At 38.0% G+C, this 24182-nt stretch overlaps 1 protein-coding gene across 2 annotated transcripts in view; it reads left to right on the top strand.

Annotated features, from left to right (window-relative positions):
* PATJ (PATJ crumbs cell polarity complex component) overlaps positions 1–24182 on the top strand; it is a 367631-nt gene that overhangs the window by 127227 nt on the left and 216222 nt on the right. For both annotated transcript variants that reach the window (XM_047870413.1, XM_047870411.1), the window contains exons 23-25: positions 12383–12454; positions 14508–14685; positions 20281–20391. In XM_047870413.1, coding sequence (XP_047726369.1) covers positions 12383–12454; positions 14508–14685; positions 20281–20391 — 361 coding nt within the window. The remainder of the gene's footprint in view (positions 1–12382; positions 12455–14507; positions 14686–20280; positions 20392–24182) is intronic.

Below are 24182 nucleotides of genomic sequence, written 5' to 3'. Positions count from 1 at the left end.
GAGATTAACCTTTGGTGGTTAATCCACAGAGACAGGTGCCAGGAATGAAAGCAAAGTACAAATGCAAGTGCTATTTGTATCCTGTAGATAGGAATCCAAAGAGATTTCTTATTTTTTATATTTTTTGTCATTTAGGTAAAGATTATTTGAAAAGAGTGATAAGGTGGTAGTAATGTGTACATTAAAAGTAGAGGTGTCACTTTTGAAACGAGGGTAGGAGAGTAATGGCTTAATGGTTGGTAGAAAGCAGTTTAGAAAAATCTTGCTCCCTGCCCCCCACCTTCCAACTTCCCAAGGTGAGAGAGTGAGTATCATTCACCTGAACATGGTATCTGTGGCAGAGAACCAGAAGCTGTTGAGAGAATGTTTGGTGAAGAGATCAGAGTGTGGAGTAGTTTGACAATTCAAGGAGATTCCGTGGAGTGTGATGGGTAGTTTGGCCTGGGGGCGGGGAGAGGGAAAGGGGTATCAGTGGGGTGTATGAGAATGGAAGGAGAAACCAGAGCAGCAAGGAAGGAAGGAGTTGGAGGTGTTGGTCAAGCATAACAGGGATGAGAGATAGGGTGGATTTATTGGCCTTCGTGTTTTTATTAAACCTTTAGTCCAAGAATGATTTTGTATTGACATATGAAGTGTCTTAGAATGATATCACTTCTCCATTCAGCAACCTGTGACCTTTGACCCTTTTTATTGACCTTTACATTTAATTTTATTTATTTATTTTTAAGATTTTATTTCCAAGTAATCTCTGCACCCAGCGTGGGGCTTGAACTCAAAACCATGAGATCAAGAGTCACGTGCTCCACCAACTGAGCCAGGCAGGTGTCCCTCTGCCTATAGTTTTAGACAGAAACTTCATATTGCAAAAAGTTGGTCTCTGTGCTTCAGCAAAGCTCCTTTCTGAGTGTAAAGGAAAAGACTCCGAGGTTCCTGGCTGGCTCAGTCAGTGGGGCATGCGATTCTTGGTCTCAGGGTTTTGAGTTCAAGCTCCATATTGGGTATGGAGACCGCTTAAAATAAAATTAAAAATTAAAAAAAAAAAAAAAAAAAGGAAAGACAGATAAGCTTAACCACTTGGAGAAATCTGATGACTTTTCATTCAGCAGAACTGGACCAGTGTTCAGCAGGGAGGTGCTGACAGGTCCATTGTCCTGGCGTGAGCAATGTAACCAAGCTCCTGGGGAAATGCATAGTATTAAACAGGCAATGGGTTTGTTTCTTCAGGAGGGATGGTTGCAGATGGAAGTACTGGAAGGCTTAAAAATATAACTTTATAGGGGCACCTGGGTGGCTCAGTCAGTTGAGCATCCGACTTCAGCTCAGGTCATGATCTCGCAGTCTGTGAGTTCAAGCCCCACGTCGGGCTCTGTGCTGACAGCTCAGAGCCTGGAGCTTGCTTCCGATTCTGTGTCTGCCTCTCTCTCTGCCCCTCCCCCACTCATGCTCTGTCTCTTTCTCTCTGTCAAAAATAAATAAACATTTAAAATATATATATGTATATATATATATAATTTTATGACTTATTTTAAATTTATTTTTAATTGTTTTAATGTTTATTTTTGAGAGAGACAGGGTGTGAGTGAGAAAAGGGCAGAGAGAGAGACACAGAATCTGAAGCAGGCTGCAGGCTCTGAGCTGTTAGCACAGAGCCCGATGTGGGGCTCCAACCTATGAACTGTAAGATCATGACCTGAGCCAAAATCAGCCACTTAACCAACTGAGCCATCCAGGTGCCCCTGACTTTTTTTTTTAATTAAAAAAATTTTTAAGTGATCTCTACACCCAATGTGGGTCTCAAACTCACAACCCTGAAATCAGGAGTTACATGCTCCAGTGACTCAACCACCCAGGTCCCCCTAATTTTGACTACTTATATGGTCAAATTACTTTTCAAATGAGACCGTTTTATTTTTTAAATTTCTCTTCTGCTTGGTGTCAATAATTAAATCTCACAAAGAATTCGGAAATGAGACGGCTTTTTTAAAGGTATAGAACTGTAATTGGAAAATATCTAAACAAATTTCCAAAACCACCCCCCCTTTCTTATGCAGAAGTCAAAATGGAACATCCATTCTGTCTTACTCAGTTCTTACCACTTTCAGAAAGGGAAGATACACTTTACTCCTACCTCATTCCTCTCTTATTCTCCAGAGGTAACTTTGACAAGCTGATTTCTTATGTGGGCACAGGCATTCAAGAGTTTCAACCTAACTTTTGAGAGCTCAGTCTTGCATTTGAATGTTGTTTTTTTGACTTGCTGTTATAGATTCAGGATATATTAAAATTTTAGCAGGTAATAGAAGAGTTCCTGTAAGTCATGTTTTCCCCCTTTTAGTCTTTAAAGGTATGTCCCGTGGAGTTAGGTGCATAGGTGAATATTTATTGCCACTCCGGAGCTTTTCTGAGTAATGCATAGATTCTTTTGGAAGACAGTCTTTCAGATCAGGGTATCATGAAGTGCTAAATGCTAGTTTAGAGTTTCTACTTTGCATTAATTTTGGTGTAGAACCCAGCTAAGTTATTTAAAGTATACTGTGCTTCTGCATCCCATTGACTTCCCTGTACCTTTAGAGGCCTAATTTTTTGTTTGTTTGTTTGTTCTAAGATTAAATTTAAAGGGGGCCTATAGTACAATGGATAATGTGTCTGACTACAGATCAGAATATTTATTCAATTTATTTAAACTCAACAAAACAGGGGTACCTTGGTGGTTCAGGTGGTTAAGCATCCAACTTTGGCTCAGGTCATGGTCTTGTGGTTGTGGGTTTGAACCCCGCATCTGTCTCTGTGCTTTGCAGACAGCTCAGAGCCTGGAGACTGCTTCGGATTCTGTGTCTCCTTCTCTTTCTGCTTCTCCCCCGCTCACATTCTGTTTTTTTTTTTTTTTCTCTCTCTCTCTCTCTCAAAAATAAATAACATTTAAAAAATAATAAACTAAAACAACACAAAAACAATTCACCCATTTCTATCTCTCACCCCCTGCCTCTTGCAACTACCAATCTGTTGTTGTCTGTATCTGTGAGGTTTTTTTTGTTGTTCTTGTTTATTTTATTTTTAATGTTTTTTATTTTGAGAGAGAGAGAGGGAGTACGCACACAATGGGGGAAGGGTAGAGAGAGAAGAAGGAAAGAGAGGATCTCAAGCAGGCCCTGTGCTGTCAGCCGGGCTTAATCCCATGAACCATGAGATCATGACCTGAGCTGAAATCAAGAGTTGGACGCTTAACCAACTGAGCCACCAAGGCACCCCTGTTGTTTTAGATTCCACATATAAGAGAGATCATATGGTGTTTATCTTTGTTTGTCTGATTTATCTCACTTAGCATAATACCCTCAAGTTCCATCCATGTTGTCTCAAATGACAAGATTTCATTCCTTTGATGGCTATATAATATTCCATTTTAAATTCCATGATTTCTTTATCAATGGACACTTTGGCTCTTTCTGTATCTCGACTATCATAAATAAATGTCATAAATAATGCTACACATGAACATGGGAGTGCATGTATCTTTTGTATCAGTGTGTTCTTTTTTTAATTTTTATTTATTTATTTATTTATTTATTTATTTATTTATTTGCTAAATACTCATACGTGAAATTGATGGATCATATAGTGATTGTATTTTTAAATTTTTGAAGAACCTCCATACTTTTTCCATAATGGTTGCATCAATTTACATTTCCAACAACAGTGTACACAAGTTCCCTTTTCTCTATATCTTTGCCAATCAGCACTTGTTATTTCTTGCTTTTTTGATAATTTCCATTCTAATAGATGTGAAGTGATACCTCACTGTAGTTTTGATTTGCATTTCTCTGCAAATTTTCATGTACCTGTTGGTCATCTGTATGTCGTCTTTGGGAAAAAATGTCTATTCAGATCCTCTGCCCATTTTTTAATTGGATTGTTTGCTTTTTGGTATTGAGTTGTATGAATTCTTTACATATTTTGGGTTTTATTCTCTTACCAGATATATGATTTGCAATTATTTTATCTCATTCAGTAGGTTGCCATTTCATTTTGTTTATTGTTTACTGTACTGATTAGTTTGATGTGGTGCCACTTGTTTACTTTTGATTTTGTTCCTTTTACTTTTGGTGTTGGATTACAAAAATCATGACTAAGACCTATGTTAGGGAGTTTACCACCTATGTTTTCTTCTAGGAATTTTATGGTTTCAGGTCTTATATTTAAGTCATTAATCCATTTGGGGTTACTTTTTGTGTATGTTGTGAGATAGTGGTCCAGTTTCATTCTTTTGTATGTGGCTGTGCAATTTTCCCAACACCATTTATTGAAGAGACCATCCTTTCCCCACTATATGTTCTTGGCTCCCTTTTTGTAAATTAATTGATGATCTAAGTGTGGGTTTATTTCTGGACTCTATTCCATTGATGTATGTGTTTCTTTTTATGCCAGTACCATACTGTTCTAATTACTGTAGCTTTGTAATATAGTTTGAAATCTGGATGCATGTTACCTCCAGCCTTGTTCTTTCTCAAGATTGCTTTGGTTACTCTAGGTCTTTGAGGTTTCATATAAATTTTAGTATTGTTTATTCTATTTCTGTGAAAAGTACCACTGGGATTTTAATAGCAGTTGCATTGAATCTGTATATTACTTTGGGTAGCATGGACATTTAAAAAATATTAATGTTTTTAATCCGTGAGCATGGAATATCTTTTATTTGTGTCTTCAGTTTCTTTCATTAATATATTGTAGTTTTCAATATACAGGTCTTTCATCTCCTTGGTAATTTTATTTTTAGGTATCTTATTCCTTTTGATCGAATTGTAAATGGATTTGTTCTTAATTTCTCTCTCTGATACTTTGTATTAGTGTAAAGAAACACAACTGATTTTTGCATGTTGATTTTGTATACTGCAACTTTACAGAATTCATTTATCCTAACTTCTTTTTGATAGAGTCTTTAGGATTTTCTATATATGATATCATGTCATCTGCAAATAGTGAGTTTTACTTCTTCCTTTACAATTTAGATGCTTTTGGTTTCTTTTTTGAATAAAAGTGGTAAGAGTGGTCATTCTTGTCTTGTTCCTTATCTTAAAGGAAAAGCTTTTAGCTTTTCACTGTTAGGTCTGATGTTAGTTGTGAGCTTGTCATATATGGCATTTATGTTGAGGTACATTTCCTCTATACCTGCTTTTTTGAGAGTTGTTATTATAAACAGATGTTGAATTTTGTCAGATGGTCTTTTTGCACCTATTGAGATGATCATAAGAATTTTAGCCTTCATTTTGTTAATGTAGTGTATCACATTGATTTGTGATTGGTTGAACCATACTTGAATCCTTGGAATCAATCTTACTGGATTATGGTGTATGATACTTTTAATGTATTGTTGAATTTGGTTTGCTAATATTTTGTTGAGGATTTTTGCATCTTTGTATCTTTGTCTGGTTTTGGTATCAAGGCAATGCTGGCCTGTAAAATATGTTTGGAAGAGTTCACCCCCTTCATTTTTTGGAAAATTTTAAGAAGGATTGGTAATCAATTTTCTTTGAATATTTGGTAGAATTCACTAGTGAAGCCTTCTGGTTCTGAATTTTAGTTTATTGGGAGGCTTTCAATTACCAATTCAATCTCCTTGTTAGTAATTGGTCTATTGAGGTTTTCTATTTCTACCTTATTCAGTCTTAAAAGATTGTATGTTTCTAGGAATTTACTTCTTCTAGGTTGTCCCATTTGTTGGCATATAATTGTTCATAGTAGTTTCATGATTCTTTGTATTTCTGTGGCATCAGTGGCATTTCTGAATTTATTTGAGACCTCTTCTTTCCTTGAGTAGTCTAGCTAAAGGTTTGTCAATTGTGTTTATCTTTTCAAAGAACCAGCTTTTAGTTTCATTGGTCTTTTCCATTATCATTTTAGTCTCTATTTCATTTATTTCTGCTCTAATCACTGTTATTTCCTTCCTTCTAAAAACTTTGGGCTTCATTTGTTTTTCTAGTTCCTTCATGTGTAAAAGTTAGGTTGTTTGAGACTTTCCTTGTTTCTTGAGGTAGGCATTAATTGCTATGAGCTTTCCTCTTAAAACTGTTTTTGCTGCATCACATAAAGTTTGGTATGTTAAATTCCCATTTTTGTTTATCTCAATGTATTTCTTTTTCATTTTTTTTTCTTACATTTTTTAAAAATTTCTCTTTCGTTTTCTTTTATTTCTCTTTGGATTGACCAGTGGGTCAAAGAATGTTGTTTAATCTCCACATATTTATGAACTTTCTAGTTTCTAGTTTCATACCATTGCAGATGGAAATGATGCTTCATTTAATTTCAGTCATCTTAAATGATTAAGACTTGTGGGGTGCCTGGGTAGCTCAGTAAGTTGAGCGTCCGACTTCGGCTCAGGTCAATGATCTCACAGTTGATGGGTTTAAGCCCTCTGTCAGGCTCTGTGCTGACAGCTCAGAGCCTGGAGCCTGCTTTGGATTCTGTGTCTCCCTCTTCTGCTTGTGCTCTGTCTCTGTCTTTCAAAAATAAATAAAAATGTTAAAAAAATTTTTGTTTTAAATGATTAAGACTTGTTTTGTGAGGCTCAGTCAGTGAAGCATACAACCTTGGCTCAGGTCGTGATCTCAGGGTTTATGCGTTTGAGCCCTGCGTGGGGCTCTCTGGTGTCAGAGCAGAGCCCACTTAAGATTCTCTGTCCCCCTGTCTCTTTGCCCCTCCCCCACTTGTGTTGCATGTATTATCTCAAAAATAAACTTAGAAAAAAAAAAAACCTTGTGGCCTAAGATATGATCTATCTTAGGAAATACTCCATGTGCACTTGAAGAATGTGTATTCTAATGCTTTTGGAATGGTATATTCTGTATGTATCTGTTAAATTCACCTGGTCTAACATGTCATTTGAGGTAGATGTTTCCTTATTGATTTTTTGGTCTAAAGTCCCCTACTGTTATTGTATCACTATTTTTCCCTTTAGGTCTATTAATGTTTGCTTAATATGTTTAAGTGCTCCTGTGTTCTATATTAATGTTATATTTTCTTATTGGACTGATTACTTTATCCTGATATAACATCCTTCTTTGTCTCTTAATCTTTGTTTTAAAGTTTATTTTGTCTGATAGAAGTATGTCTGCTCCAGCTTTCTTTTAGTTTCCATTGCATGGCATATACTTTTTCATTTCTTCACTTTCATTCTGTGTGTCTTTACATCTGAAAGGAGTCTTGTAGGTAGCATGTAGATGGATCTTGTTTTTTCATTCAGCTACTCTGTGTCTTTGGAGATTTTAGTACATTTACATTTAAAGTAGTAACCGAGAGGTATGTGTTTATTGCCATTTTGTTAATTGTTTTCTATCTGTTTTTGTAGTTTTTCTCTGTTCCTTTCTTCTCTTATTTTCTTTGTGGTTTGGTAACTTTCTTCAGTGGTATGCTTATATTTTTAAATCTTTTGTGTATTTACTATAGGTTTTTGGCCTGTAGTTACCATGAGACTTACATATAACAATTTACATCTATAATAGTCTATGTTAAGTTGATAATAACTTACATTTGATCCCATTCTAAAGCTCAATCTTTTTACTACTCCCCACCATGTTTTATGTTTTTGATATCATAGTTTACATATTTTTATCTTGTGTGTCCCTTAACTAATTATTGTAATCATAGTTATTTTACTATTTTTTCTTTTAACCCTCATACTAGCTTTATAAATAATCCACGACCTTTATTATATATTTACTTTTCCAGTGAGATTTGTTCTTTCACATGGGTTCTCATTACTAATTAACACTCTTTCTTTTCAGCTTAAAGAAGCCCCTCTAAGATTTCTTGTAAGGCCAGTTTAGTGGTGATGAACTCCTTTAGTTTTTATTTGTCTGGAAAACTCTTTATCTCTTCTTCAATTCTGAATGATCATTTTGCCAGATAGAGTATTTTTGGTTTCAAGTGTTTTCTTTCAACACTTTGAATATATCATGCCATTCCCTTGTGACCTATAAAGCATGTGCTCAAAAATTTGCTGGCAATCTTATCATGGGGAGTGGGTTTTTTTTTTTTAAATATTAACAAGGTTTTTTTTCTTTTGCTACATTTAATATTCTTCCCTTGTCTTTAACTTTTGACATTTTAATTATAACATGTCTTGTTGTGGGTCTCTCTGGTTTCAACTTGTTTGGAACTCTCTGGGCTTCCTGGATCTGGATGGCTATTTCATTTCCCATTGTAAGGAAGTTTTAGCCATTATTTCCTCAAATGAAATTTCTACCTCTTTCTCTTTCTTTTCTCTTTCTGGGAGCCCTATAGAAAGTGAATATTAGTTTATTTGAAGTTGTCCTATAAGTCCCTTAAGCTATTTTCATTTTTTCTTATCCTTTCTTCCTTTTGCTTCTTTGATTGGTCTTGTCTTTGAGGTGATTGATCCTTCTGTTTTGTCTAGTCAGCTATTGAATACCTGTAGTGTATTTTTCAGTTCACATATTGCATTCTTCAGCTCTGTGACTGGTTTGGTACTTTCTTATGTTTTCTATGTGTTTGTTGAAGTTTTAATTGTGTTCATCCATTCTTTCAACTTCAGTGATCATCTTTATGACCATGACTTTGGACTCTTTATCAGGTATATTGCTTATCTCCTTTTGACTTAGGCATTCTGAGGTTTTGTTAAATTTCATTTGGAACATTCCTCTGTTTCTTCATGTTGCTTGACTTTCTGTGTTGGTTTCTATACAGTAGATGAAACTGCCACCTCTCCCAGTCTAGAAAGAGTGGCCTTGTGTAGGAGGTGAAACTTTTCATTCAGCCCTACCACAGCTCTTGGTTGTTTCCCAAATTTCTGTGCTTGTTCAAGCAGGCTGTTGTATTTTTAATAGCTCCTGGTAGTTGAGGATGTGCCTCAACTGAGGTTGTCAGTGTCCAAAAGGGGAGAATCAGGCCTTGACTAGAAGCCAAACCCTTAGGCAGCAGCTTTGAAAGTATGCAAATGTATATGGTCCTGAGGGACCACATGTGTAAGCCTCACTGGCCACCAAAGACAGGCAATCTGAGGTGTGCCTTGGGTGGCAGTCACAAAAATTTGGGCTCCAGAAGAGTGTTTATAGGCTCCTTTTGGGGAGATACCAGCAAGCTGGAGCAAAGCAGAGGGAAAGTGCCAAGGTGGTGTTCACAGCCTATGTTCCTTTAGAGCCACACCGTAGGGCACTGGATGTGTGCCAAACCTGAATCCTGCCCCTTAGTCCAAAGCTCCAGGACGAGCAAAGTGACCTTTTTTACAGAAAGCCTGGGGCATATGCCTCAGTCTGCCATCTTTGAAGTGCCCTGGTGATGGTAGCCTACCAAGAATGGTCCTCTGATTGCCATAGTCCTGTGGAACCCAACAATGCAAGACCCTTCATCCACCAAAGCCAGGCAATCAAAGGGTGTCCCTGGACATCCGCTGCGAACACCAGGCATCAGACTCATGGAGAACTCTCCTCCCAAGAGTCAGTGGCGCTCTGGAGCGTGGCTGATGGTGAGCATGATGCGAGCACTTGCCTCTCTGGAAAGGCTTAGTCAGCCCGAGGTGTGTCCTTAATTAGACCAAATATTTATGTCTTATTATCACACCTGTCATGATTTGGGATACAGGAAAGTAGAAAATAGAAGGAAAGTTTCAATGTTGGTTTGTTTGGGGATTTTTAATTTTTAATCCTCAGTTAATATTTAAAGGGGAATTCTAAAATAGAGCATGACAATATTCCTTGCAGTAATGTCCATATTCTGAAAACCAGGATATAATGTAAAGTATCATATTTGGGATGGCAGATAAATTACATCAATAGTATGGGCTATTAAGATGCTGTTAAATAAAAAAAGAAAGATTACGATACATGGGGAAAATTTTTGATAGAAATTCAAATGAAAAAAATTGTAAAGGAAATGAATATTAAGCTTCCACTAAATGACAGTCACGTCATTTAATCCTTGTTACTGTTACATAGGGTAATCAAAATATGAAAGCTTCTGCTATTACAGCTATTCAATGAACATCTATGCACATGTGCAAAGAATAATATAATGTGATAATATGAAGACTTTGCTTAAATTGGTAGAATCCTGGGTATCCTGTAGGGATTGCATTCAGCTGCTTATAAAACTCTCCACTTGGGGTGGCTTAACCAAGTGGGGCTGTAATTTTTTTCATATAAAAACCCCTGAAGAAGGTGATCTGCCGGGGTCTTAAACACCTTCCTTTCTGCTCTGCTGTCTTTAATGCATTGCTTTAGTCACTGTTTCTTCATGATTTTAAAATGCATGCTTCACTGCCAATATCACCTCTGCCTTCTAGGCAAGAAGAAAGGGAAGGTCGTAGCATGAAAGGCTCCTGCCAGATGATTCTCTCTCCATGTAATGAGTTTTTCTGGAAATCTCTGGGGACTTGTACTTCCATTTCAGAACTGTAGCTCCCAGTTAACATTAGCTGAAAGGAAGTCCAGAAAATGTATTTCTTTAAATCTGGGCATAGTGCCACCTGGAATAAAGGAGAAGTTATGTTGGTAAGGAAGGAGGAAGAGGACATTAGATAAGTAATTGGCAAGTATCTGCCAAACTCTTTTTCCTTGAATACTGTGATGCTCTTAATCATGAAATCATTGACTGGCTGAGGCAACAAAACCATCTGGGAATAGGTGAGATGTTAACGACCCCTGATGATTCCAATTTCTTAACTAATACTTGGATTCTTTCGGTATTCTCTTTTTCATTCAGCCTGAAACCATTCTACCCTAGAAAGTCTGTCTGTAGACATGCAGGTGGGTTTGGAGTTTTGCTGCTATTTATAGGACTCATTTGAGACTTCAGAGAAAAATGGAGCATTGAAACGTTTAGGCTGGAACACAGATTTGGATACTGTGAGGAGGTTGTGTAGTTGCAGCCTTCCCTGAGCTTCAGTTCCTCAAGTGGAAGAATAAAATAATAATATGACCTGCAGTGCCTGCTTCACAGGGTTTTTGTGAATGTGAAATGGAAGAGGTAGTACCTACATTTTTGTATAGAGTAATAAAATGTACCCTTCAGACCTATTATCTCAGGTGGTGGTCCATAGTCACACACGCATTTCATGGTGTGGATTAGACTGGAGCTTAGGAGTTCTCTTAGGAGTACTCTTCCAGATAATATATGGTAATGTCTCTACCCTATTAGATAGCATTACCTTTATAAGTACTTTGTAATTCAGCATTTTTAAAAGGATTTTTCGGGGCGCCTGGGTGGCGCAGTCGGTTAAGCGTCCGACTTCAGCCAGGTCACGATCTCGCGGTCCGTGAGTTCGAGCCCCGCATCAGGCTCTGGGCTGATGGCTCAGAGCCTGGAGCCTGTTTCCGATTCTGAGTCTCCCTCTCTCTCTGCCCCTCCCCCGTTCATGCTCTGTCTCTGTCCCAAAAATAAATAAACGTTGAAAAAAAAATTAAAAAAAAAAAAAGGATTTTTCTTTTTTAAGTTTATTTATTTTGAGGAGGGAAAGGGGCAGAGAGGGAGAATCCCACGCCCTGACATGGGGCTTGATCCCATGACCCTGGGGTCATGAGTTGAGCCAAAATCAAGAGTTGGATGCTTGTAGCACCTGGGTAGCTTGGTCTTACTTCAGCTCAGGTTGCGGTTTGCACATTCAAGCCCATGTTGGGCTCTATGCTGACAGCTTGGAGCCTAGAGCCTGCTTCAGATTCTCCTCCTCTCTCTCTGCCCCTCTAACCTCCCCCTCAAAAATAAATAAACATTAAAAAAGAGATGCTTAACTCACTGAGCCTTGCAGGCACCCCTGTAATTCAGCATTTTATGTTATCGCTTCCGTACCAGCATGACTTGATGGGTGAAAGTGTGACAGGATCAAATTAGATCTACCAGAAGGAAATCTCTCTGCAAACTGCAAAGTGATGGATAATGACACAAAACGTTCATGGGATACACATCACAGGGGAGTTAACTTAGTGCCAGGATGACAGATCTACAAAGAGGGATTGTGTTTCCTGTTTAGCTATTTCAGCTACGTATGTTGGTTTATGCTGGAGTGTTTTCTTTGCTTGTCGATCAGGACCAAGTTTTAAGGAATATATGTTATAATATTTTGTACCTTGATCATGAAACAAATGTGAAGTTGTACAAATCACACATAGATTTTTAGGAAATAGCATCTAGACTGTCACCAATAGAAGTGTTTATAATCTGTGATGTTTCTGGTGCCAGGTGGATTGTTTGTTGAACATTAAAAGTAATGTATTTTTGTTTTGTACAGATAGTTAACTGTTGATATAAATATTTTAAACCTTAAAAATTAAGAACTATTTACCTACAAATAGATTGTTCAACTTCAAAACTTTGTAAGAACCTTTAACAGCACTGTTTTTACAAGGTGCATGTGTGTTTTTCCTTTGTCTCTCTTCAGTGAGTTACCTGAGAGAGAAGAAGGTGAAGGAGAAGAAACTCCAAACTTCAGCCACTGGGGTCCACCAAGAATGTACGTTGATGATGTCATTGGCTTTCTCAGTAGGAGAACACAGTTGGTTGCTCTTTCCTTTCAGAGTGTCATTTAGACGTTCTCTACTGATTAAGTATTGCCATAATGTACATCTAGGCTGGTCTAAGTTTTTTTTTTTTTTAATTATTTTAATATGAAATTTGTTGTCAAATTGGTTTGCATACAACACCCAGTGCTCATCCCAAAAGGTGCCCCCCTCAATGCCCATCACCCACTTTCCCCTGTCCCCCACCCCCCATCAACCCTCAGTTTATTCTCAGTTTTTAAGAGTCTCTTATGGTTTGGCTCTCTCCCTCTCTAACTTTTTTTTTCCCTTCCCCTCCCCCATGGTCTTCTGTTAAGTTTCTCAGGGTCCACATAAGAGTGAAAGCATATGGTATCTGTCTTTCTCTGTGTGACTTATTTCACTTAGCATAACACTCTCCAGTTCCATCCACATTGCTACAAAATGACCTAAATTTTAGTTTCAGTTTGTCTTCTCTAGAGATTTTTACCTGGGCAAAATGACTGTAATCAATATTAGGAAAGTCTTTATCATACCTTTGCAGAGAAAGCAATTTGCAATTGTCCATGTATGGTAGTAACCAATGAACTAAGCATATTTTATTACTGCATCCTTGAGGAAGGCAGGTAGGACTGCCCTGAAAGGACTAAAATTCCTTCCCTTATTTTTTTTTTTTAAGTGAACAACAACATCAGTTGAGGTTTCTATCATGTGTCAATTTATCTCTATCCTCCTTCCTTCCCTTGTATTAGTTCCAAGTTTGTGCCTAGTTTGAGCTAACAGTATATAAAAGTCTTCCATTACCTGCTCTATTCTGCATGCATTATTAATGCCACAATACCTACCAATGTTTTCTGTTTTCTTCTTGCACTTCTGAATTTTGTCTTTGGGAGTCGTTTTCTTTTCTTTTTTCAATGTTTGTTTATATTAGTTTGAGAGAGCTGCCCACAAGCAGGGGAGGGGCAGAGAGAATCCGAACCAGGCTCCACACTTTCGGTTCATAGACCCGGGCTCCATCCCACTAACCTGGTTCATGACCTGAACCAAAATCCAAGAGTCAGATGCTTAACCCACGGAGCCACCCAGGTGCCCCTCTTGGGAGCTGTTTTCTGAACTACTTTTTAAAAATTTCAGTTAATCATTGGTCACATCTGTGCAGTTTGAGCAAAATTCATAACCAGGGAAGAGCAAGTTTTATTCCATTCTTTATTTTTTAAAGTTATGTGGGGGTGCCTGGGTGGATCATTCAGGTTGCCTGGGAGGCTCAGGTGGTTGAACATACGATTTCAGCTCAGGTCATGATTTCATTGTGAGTTACGAGCCCTGCATCAGGCTCTGCGCTGACAGTGCAGAGCCTGCTTGGGATTTCTCTCTCCCTTTCTCTCTCTCCCTCCCCCCCCCCCCCCACTTGCTCTCTCTCTGTCTCAATAAAGGAAGGAAGGAAGGAAGGAAGGAAGGAAGGAAGGAAGGAAGGAAGGAAGGAAGTGATATGGAGGTAGGAAGAAAAGAGAACAACTTCCAACCTTAAGAGCAAAATCTGTCCTCCACTTAAAGAACCACAGGTTAAACCTGCTGACTGGAAAAAACAGTTTGGGTAACAAGATTTTTGGTCAGAAATTTATTTTATTATGAAAGTTTGTGGTTTTTGTCAAAATGATATATGTGACTTTCTTGATTTTTTTTTCCACCCATTTATTACTTTCTTCATTCTTTGCTAATGTTACGGATATAGATTAAAAGAACTAATTACAGAAAATATATTGTGGTAGGAGCTGTGAACATTAAGAATATTAAGAGGTGTAATTATTGTTTTAGAAATCTTTTTCCAAATTCAGGCTTTCACATGTGCCACAAATCACTGAAAATATCTTAGAATTTTTGAACGAGGTACAATTTTGATAACATTTGTAAAAAATATATTCATATAAGATATGAGTCACAAGGATATGGTACAAAGTGAACACTTCTAGTGACAGTCCAACAAGTTATACTAACTTATTCATGAGTGAATTTATTTTCTTTTTACAGTGTTGAGATTTTCAGAGAACCCAATGTGTCCCTTGGTATTAGTATTGTTGGTGGACAAACTGTTATAAAACGCCTGAAGAATGGAGAGGAACTTAAAGGTATATTTATCAAACAAGTTTTAGAAGACAGTCCAGCAGGAAAAACAAATGCTCTTAAAACAGGAGATAAAATACTTGAGGTAAATGATGTTAAAATTCTGTTTTCGTTTGAAACCTGCTTTAAGACAGTAATATTTAACCAGAAGTCCTCCCTTCATTGTTGGGGTATATGTATGTACAATTGGTGTATTTTCTTCCCATGCCTTAGTTTGTATGTTGTTTGCATAATTGTATGTATATAATTATGACATCAGGGTGGTAGCATACAGAATGCTGCACAAAGGCGCAGCTGACTGAAAAAACAATTCTACGATTTAACAGAATGAGGCAGGTGATGAACATTGTGCTTCTCCCACAGTCTGACAAGTTGTAATTTTTTTCATCATTTAAAAAATTTCTAATATTCTCTTTTTTGTAGGTGTAGTTTATCTAGAATGAATGTTACATTAATTTTTGTAGGCGTAGGAGGTATACAACATAGATTCGACAATTCTGTACATTCCGCAGTGCTTGCCCCAAGTGTAGTTAGCATCTGTCCCCATACAACATTGTTACCATATTATTGACTAGATTCCCTAGAACAAGCTCTACCTTTTATAAATATGTGTCAGTGGAATAGCCACGCACATCCTCCCAGATTCCATTGGAGGGAGGGGCGAATCCATTGTTCACATGTGGCAGGTCTGCAGAGCAGAGTTTAAAAGGTCCATCAAGGCACTGAGAATGTCCTGAGGTCTGAACCTCACACATTTCTTTGCATTGCATTTATTGGATGACCTCATATTCCATATCTTCAGTCCCAGCATCTGCTTCTTCATGACACCTGCTTTATGATGATAAACTTCAGCCCTGGTGCTTCAGCTCTGATAAAGTGAAAAGAGCACTGGAGGTCATGGGGTGAAGTCTTGATTGCCCTGTTTACTTTGCATTTGTTCTTGGACAAATTATTAAATGCACCTTATTCTCATGGAAATGAGAATTCAAAACCCATAGCATTATTGTGAGTATTAAAGCAAAGAACTGTGTAAAACCTTTCTGTATATACAAATATTAGGTTATATTTGTGTTTTTGAAACTACAAAGAAAATTTCAAACACACAGGGGACATGGCAGTGAAGAAAATGAGCAAAATTCCTACTCCTATGGCATTTACATGGTAGTAGGGAAGATATTACATAAGTGATGTGTAGAGTGTTAGATTGTAGATTCTATGGAGAAATAGAACAGAAAGATAAGGAATGGAGGTGCTAATTGCAACTGATAGGTTGGTTATGGAAGATGATACTGAGACAAATACAGGAAGCGTGAGAATGAGCCGTGTGGATGTATAGGGGAAGAAGGATCCAGGCAGAGAGAACTAAAAGGCGAAAGCTCTGAGGTAGGAGTTTGTCTGGCTGTGTTGAAGGAGCAGAAGGCAGACTGGCACTGATAATGTAGCTAAAGGTAGCAAGAGAGCGCAAAGAGAAAAGGTCTGAGAGGTAAAGTGAAGCCACATCACAGAGAGCTTGGAAGGTTGTCTTTGAACGCAGTGAGAATCCATTAGAAGATTATGAATGCATACATATTTTAAAAGGATTACTCCTTCTGGGGCAGGTGTGGTTTCCTTTATTAAGTATTTGCATGGTACATTGGTTTGGTTTTTGTTTTTTTGTTTTTTTTCATTCCTTCATTGTCACCCTTATTTGTGATTTTGTTTTAGTTGTATGTTTTGTAAGCAATACATAAGGGATTTTGTCTTATTAAATCTATATTGATAATCTTCTAGTAAATAAGTGGCACGGATTAATTTTTTATTTTGATTACTGATATATTTGAACTTAATTTTTAACTATGTTTTGTATTTTGTTTGGTCTCTCCCCCACCTTAACTTTCTGTTTTGAAATACAGAGTCATGGGAAAGAAATTGTAAAGAAATATACAAGGAGGTCCCATATACTCTTCCCTCAGCCTCAATGTTAATGTTACCTTAACAGTAACTATAGCAATAGTACGATAGCAAAACCAAAATACTGGTATTGACATAATTCACAGACCTTATTTCCATCTTACCAATTAGGCACACACCGATGTATAACTGTATGTGTTTTTATAGCTCTCCAGTTTGATCACATGTGTAGCCTTGCATAACCACCACCACAATCAAGAAACTCAACCATATCACCACAAGACTCCCCTGTGCTACCCTCTGCAGCCATTCCTCTTCCCCTCGTCATATCCCCCCATCCCCAACCTCTGGGAATCACTGATCTGTTTCTCCATGTCTTTAATTATCTCATTTCACAATTATCACAGAAATGGAATTATGCATTCTGTATCTTTTTGAGATTGGCTTTTTTCATTCTGTATAATTTCACTGAAGTTCATTTAATCTGTTGTGTCCATTAATAGTTGATACCCTTTTATTATGTCTGAATAGTATTTCATGGCATGGAGGTACCACAGTTTAACCATTCATCCACTGAAAGCCACTTGGGTAGTTTCCAGTTCTTGGCTTAATGTTATGAATAAAGCTTCTCTAAATATTCGTATACAAGTTCCTGAGTGAAAATAAGTCTTCATTTGTCTGAGATAAATGCCCAAGAATGCAATTGCTGGGTTGTATGATAAGTCCGTTTTTAGGTTTTTTTTTTGTTTGTTTGTTTGTTTTAATTTTTTTTTTTCAACGTTTATTTATTTTTGGGACAGAGAGAGACAGAGCATGAACGGGGGAGGGGCAGAGAGAGAGGGAGACACAGAATCGGAAACAGGCTCCAAGCTCTGAGCCATCAGCCCAGAGCCCGACGCGGGGCTCGAACTCACGGACCGCGAGATCATGACCTGGCTGAAGTCGGACGCTTAACCGACTGCGCCACCCAGGCGCCCCCCGTTTTTAGTTTTGAAAGGAGCTGTCAAAACTATTTTCCACAGTGGCTGTACTATTTTACATTCCCACCAGCAATGTATGAGTGGCCCAGTTTCCCCACATCCTCACCAACATTTGGTGTTGTCACTGTTTTTCATTCTGCACATTCTGATGGGCAGATAGTGATACCTCATTGTTGTTTTGAGTTTCCCCAATGGAAAATGATAAAGACCTTTTCACACCTTATGTATGTGTCCTTTTCAGGGAAATGTTTGTGCAGGTCTTTTGCCTGTTTCCTAATTGGATTGTTCATTGTTTATCTTCTTAAATTTTGTGGGTTTTCCCCTCATCTTTCTCTGCTGTAAGATGAATGTATTCTCTCACTTATCCATCAACACTTTTATATCACTGTTGTGTCTCAGATTTAGTAAATTTCTTTAAACTCACACCAGATGTGAAATGTTAATACTTGAATCTTTATTTTGTCAAACACACTGAGTCATTTGTTTACTTTTTTCCCGTGAAGAGAATTACTCATTTGTTTTTAAGTAAAGCTTAATATTTCTTTCTGCCTTGAAACAATTGCACAATTGCATAAAGGATTTAGGCCCATGTAGAGAAGAATTTGTTTAAGTGGGAAATTGGAATTTAATTTAATTTTTAGAAATGGGTCTGTCTTGTGTGAATGGGACACACTTTGGGTTATAAATTTACAGCTTAGAAACACTCAGGTTATTTTTTTGTTGTAACAGAATTCCATTTTCCCCCCTAACTTCCCAACTTTAGGGATTCACATTTAACCCTGTGGAAATCTGTGTTGGGGAAACCAAAGCTGGTTATTACTGGAAGATGAAGTGGTTCTTTTATAGCTTCTACCTCATTTATTGTAGAATGTCATGGGCATCAGGTTATTCATAAGAAGCTTCATCAAACCATTGTGATTGCTTTTAAGCTTCAGTTAAATTTTTTTCTATATGCATTTACTATTATCCTCATCCTTCCTGAGTTCAGATGGGAAAAGGCTTTACAGAGCATTGAAACCTCCCACCGGATGTCTGTTAGAATAAAAGGCCAAAGTTCCTGCCGTGGCTTTTGTGTGGTGTGCCTTCAGCTGCCTTCCTGACCTCACCTCTCTCTCCTCTCCATTTTGCACTGTGCTTTAGACTCACCTGCCTTTTTTATTTTTTTATTTAAAAAAATTTTTTGCCAATCATTTATTTCTTTTTAGAGAGAGAGCAAGCAGGGGAAGAGACAGAGGGAGAGAGAATCTTAAGCAGGCTCCATGCTGAGTGCAGAGCTGACACAGGGCTCAATCCCATGACCCTGGGATCATGACCTGAGCCAAAATCAAGAGTCAGACACTTAAGTGTCTGAAGCACCCAGGCACCCCTGGACCCACCTGCCTTCAGGCCTCTCTCACATACAACGCTCCTGTCTCATACCTTCAGGCCCTTACCTGTGTGTCCCTCAGCTTCAGAGGTGCTCAGTTTTCTCTTCACTCTGCTCTGATTCCGTGATTGATCATCCTTGTCGTTTCCAGCTCCTTGGATCCCCTTTGCTTTTACTGAACTTGTCTGGGGGAACCACATCTTAGTTAAATGCAACTCTTTGCTTATTTCAGGACTCTGGCATGGCTGGAGAAAATAACAGTGCTGTCTGGTCTCATTTTAAAATTCATGAGCTCCTTCTCAAGTGAGTCTTTAGTTCTGCCCTGCAATCCTGTAATATGTCCCTAGTTATTTCATTTTCCTACTTCCCGAGGTAACTCCTTCATACCTCCTAAACTGCTCAGTTTATGGTCCTTGTTTTTTATTTCATGGAGAAAATGAAAGCAGTGAAAAAGGAACTTCCACTTGCTGCCACTGCATGCCAAATCTTTTTTTTCCTAACTGTATCTGTAACAACAAATGAACTGTTCGTGCTTCTGTCTAAAGCCAACCTGCCTAACTTGTAGCACAGAAGTCATTCCTTCCTCAGTGTCCAAGGATTTACTTCTACAGGTGTCACTTCTCTCTCTCATATCCATTTCCTCTCCACTGCACCACGATTACTGTAATACCTCCCATCTCAAACACAAAAGCCAACCTTGATCCCACATCCCTATCCACCTACATTCCGATTTCTTTGGTCTCCTTAACATGAAAAAGTATTCACAAACTGTCATTGTCTGCTGACCATAGGCACCCCTGCATTTACCAAGGCCTTGTTACATTATCGTTTTTGAAAAACTGGTTCTGTTAAATATGGTAAATACAGAATGCTCTTGGAGATTATGGACGTTTGCATGTTAGGTTTTCTGAAATCTGTATGATGAGGAGCTATTTACACTTACCCCAATTTACTGAACAGAGAACACTTTTAGTAAAAGAACCCATGGATATTTTCATAGTTCTTTTTTGAACATCATTTGAAAGATGTTCCGCTACTCAATTGTGATAATGGACAGTGTGCTTAAAATATCATACTTCTCAATTCGAGAGAAGAGTCCAGACTGCCCTTCCCTGTCCCCACTCAGAATTATGTGCTGTGTTGGTGGCAGAGGTGACACCACAGCACAGAAGCTTCTTAGGATTCCATCACGAACTGAGCTACCTATTTTGGATAATTGTATTTAACCAGGGCTATTGTTACTAAGATGTTTGTCTCATTCGCTTGTCTTGAAGGCGGAATGTTATTTTCCTTAAATATGTTCTCCTAAAGCAACAAAGCTTTTTATGGGCCAACCTTAGTTTTTTGGCTTTGGTCTAATTCATTAGACTCTGGCTGTTCTCATAGCTGGTTAATATATGTGAACTCGACAGCCTTTGTAATTGAAGTGACTTCTGTGTTTCAGGTGTCTGGAGTAGATTTGCAGAATGCCTCACACAGAGAAGCAGTCGAGGCCATTAAGAATGCAGGAAATCCTGTGGTGTTCGTTGTTCAGAGCTTGTCGTCCACTCCAAGAGTAAGCCTAAGTTAATATTTTCAAAGCGTTTAAAAATACTCTCTGCGTATCTATAGACCAAGCTTTTCCTCTGTGTTTTTTTCTACATCATTTTCATTTTGATCCTACTATTACCCAGAGAAAGCATTACTTCATAAAAATTTAGTTATTTTCTTTAGTTACTCACTTTCCCCTTTTTTCTTTGATTGTGGTCGTTTGGCCAAATTTGAGTCATTCCAGCTTGCACTGGTTTAAGTCACAGGCTGTGGAGTCAAACCGACTTGTTTTCAATTCCTTGATTTCCCTGTTTACCAGCTTTGCTAACTGAGAGACAAGTTACTTAACTTTGCTGAGCCAGTTACTTTATTTATAAAAATACTTTGAACATAAAGGGGTCAGATATAACACCATTCTAGAGGTACTATCATGTTCTGTGTATTTATTAAAGCATGCAAACATGGTGCATTGTCGTATGTTCTTTTGGACATTCTGAATTCAAAACCAGCAGTATTTAATCATAACGCTTGCTTCTGTAATAAATTACTCTTTTGGTATGGAATTACAACTCTAATGTTAGTGGCAGGGTATGTATTTTGTATTGTAACATGCAGCAGAAATATCACCCATAAGCCCTGTAATGGGAAGAAATGTTTATTTTTCTTTATTTTATGGAAGACAGCTGTTCAAAACACAGGCACTTTTGAACAGTAGAAAAACTGTGCATGTTTTCTAAAAATGCTTTTCAATAAGTAAGGCAGTGTTTTTCAACCTTTTGTATGTCAAGGCATACAGAGAATAGTATTTGGGTGGCAAACCGGACAGACAGATGTTTGGCTGCCCTGAGGGCGGGGGTGGGGGGGCATCGACACACTTTGCCACACTTGAACCTCCCTGCACACAGTAGGCTACACGCTCCCCCCACCGCTCTGCTGTGGTGCACTGCATTGCAGTATGATCCCTCCTAGTCCAAGACTGACTGACAGAGGTGAACTGAATAAAGGCTTTTCCCTCTGATACCATTTGAAATTTTTTGGAATCCACTTTTGAAGTCTTTTTTGGAATCAAAGTTTTTGGAAGCCACTTTTTAACTCTTACACTAAGAGAAAGTTGTGGAGGCTATTACTTTTATTTCTGGAAACTTGAGTTCAATAGGAAAAATGGCCAAATTATTCCTTGCCAAATGGCACTTCTAAAGAAACCGTTTTGAGCTACAATGAGCCAATCAAATTATACCTTTATGTGGCCACTTGTGAATGCCCTGCCCAAAAAATGTTCACAGCTTTTAAGTAAGTTATAAAGTCAACCAAAAAGGCCAAGCAAGCATTTAATCCAGCCTTTGCTGGTGAGCTGAAGTGGAAATTTTCACTCAGATGACAAACGGTGCAGTTTCTTGCAACTGTTCAAAAAAGATCTTCTCTGCATTGTGCCTTGCTCGAGTCATTCAGCCCCGATGCGGCACAGCAGACTGCCACATGGTGCATTCGGTTCAGCAAGCATTGAACTGTCTCTGATTCTAGGCAAGGGAACATATTCAGGTGATGGTGTTAATTAATTATATCCATGATTTACTCCATTTTTCAACACAAAATGATTCCTGTTTGAATGAGGCAATGAAAGAAATCAAATTTCATATCTTTGCAAAATGGCGCTCTCTTTGGCTTATTTGTTGTTGCAAATAGTATTGACCCTCACAGGAGTAGAAAATATAGCCACATGCTTAATCAGTTTTGACCACTTTTCATTAAACTTTGAGACTTTCCTCAAAACCCCCAAAGAAGTCATTTCCTAATGGGACTATCAAAGACCCTATTGTCTATTTTTTTTTAATATTTATTTATTTTTGAGAGAGACAGAGTGTGAGCGGGGAAGGGGCAGAAAGAAAGAGGGAGACACAGAATCTGAAGCAGGATCCAGGTTCCAAGCTGGCAGCACAGACCCTGATGCAGGGCCCGAACCCATGAACTATGAGATCATGACCTGAGCTGAAGTCAGACGCCCAACTGACTGAATCACCCAAGCGCCCCCAAAGACTCTGTGTCTCAAGTGCCCCTGTTACATGTAGATTGTCATCAACATCATGAATTGAGCAGTGGTGTTTATATTTGTGCTTTTTTTTTATTCTTTGAGTTGTAGTTTACTTTTTTATATTTGCACTTTTAATGGATGCGTTAGGCATATCACTAATATGTGACCTTTTTAAGCTTTTTCTCCTGAATTTCTCAACTGTATTTTCAACATCCTAGAAAGAAATGTGTGTATTAAATTTATTTGGCAAATGCTTATTTGAGAGCAGAACCCGTGATTTATTTATTTTTATTTATTTTTTATTTTATTTTTTTAACGTTTATTCATTTTTGAGACAGAGAGAGAGCATGAACAGGGGAGGGTCAGAGAGAGGGAGACACAGAATCTGAAACAGGCTCCAGGCTCTGAGCTGTCAGCATAGAGCCCGACGCGGGGCTCGAACTCACAGGCCGCGAGATCATGACCTGAGCCAAAGTCAGCCGCTTAACCGACTGAGCCACCCAGGCGCCCCAGAACCCGTGATTTATATTGTACTCCTCTATAGAAAGTTTTTATGCCAAGGTAATTTTGTTCGACTTAACATAACTGCATTTCACCGTGGCATCTCATATTATTTTTCCACATTACAAAACAAACCTGTTTGAAATTGGGGGTCATCCCATCAGTTCACTAAGTTTATTATCATGTGTTGTTTTCTTTTTCCCTGTATTCCATTTGTACTTCCCTAATACCGTTATTTCATAATGGCACCTAAATTTTTCTGATGGTACATTTGCATATTAATCATATAAAAATGTAGTTTTTTCATAAGAAATATGGAGTCTTCTACTTTCCTTGAGGATGCAGTCATCCTGGTGAGCTTTTGTTCTTGCTAATGATATGTTTACAGAGATATAGTTCTGTGTTATTTAAAAAACAGTAAACCTTATGAGTGGCAGCTGACATCGTGTCCCACCCCAGAGCTTCTGCTATTCAACTTCAGCTGGTTTTTCCCATGGGAGAAAGTAGGTCCAGTGTGGATAGGTATTCTGACTTGTCAGGGAGGCAAAATATTTTAAGATCCTTTAGGACAGGAAGTGCATGCCTGTAGACCCACCAGTTTTTGACGCTGACTTGGATTGTGGTGTGTATTAAATAGAGGTATAGGGGCGCCCGTGTAGGTCAGTCGGTTGAATATCCGACTTCGACTCAAGTCATGATCTCGCGGTTGGTGAGTTCGAGCCCCGTGTCGCGCTCTGTGCTGACAGCTCAGAGCCTGGAGCCTGCTTCAGATTCTGTGTCTCCCTCTCTCTCTGCCTCTCCCCTGCTCATGCTCTGTCTCTGTCTCAAAAATAAATAAAAATATTTTTAAAAATATAAAAATAAATAAATATAAATAAATAAATAAATAAATAAATAGAGGTATAAATATTAAGCACTCACAGTGTCTGTTCGTATACAAAACATTACATATGTGTTGATGTGTGATTAGTATTGTTTTTTATTTAAATGAAACATTTCTGAGACTTGCTCATTTGTTCCAAAATTAATTTATGTCTTTAGACTCTATAGTAAAGGTGAAGAAAATTTAATTTTAAATTATATCCAGACAGAGGTGGGTTTTTTTTTGTTGTTGTTATGTTTTGGCTTTTAAATTATCCCAAGGCAGGCAGTTTCTTTACATTTCTGAGAAAGGAGATTTTTTTCTTAGAATCTTCATGTTAATTATTAGATTCTATGGCAAAATTATTTGTGTTAGTTATTCGTGGAGCCTTTTAAAAAAATCACTAAAACTGTTGTATTTTCCT

This window comes from Prionailurus viverrinus, chromosome C1 (assembly GCF_022837055.1).
Source record: "Prionailurus viverrinus isolate Anna chromosome C1, UM_Priviv_1.0, whole genome shotgun sequence".
NCBI lineage: Eukaryota > Metazoa > Chordata > Mammalia > Carnivora > Felidae > Prionailurus > Prionailurus viverrinus.
This window is presented reverse-complemented; position numbering and strand designations above follow the sequence as displayed.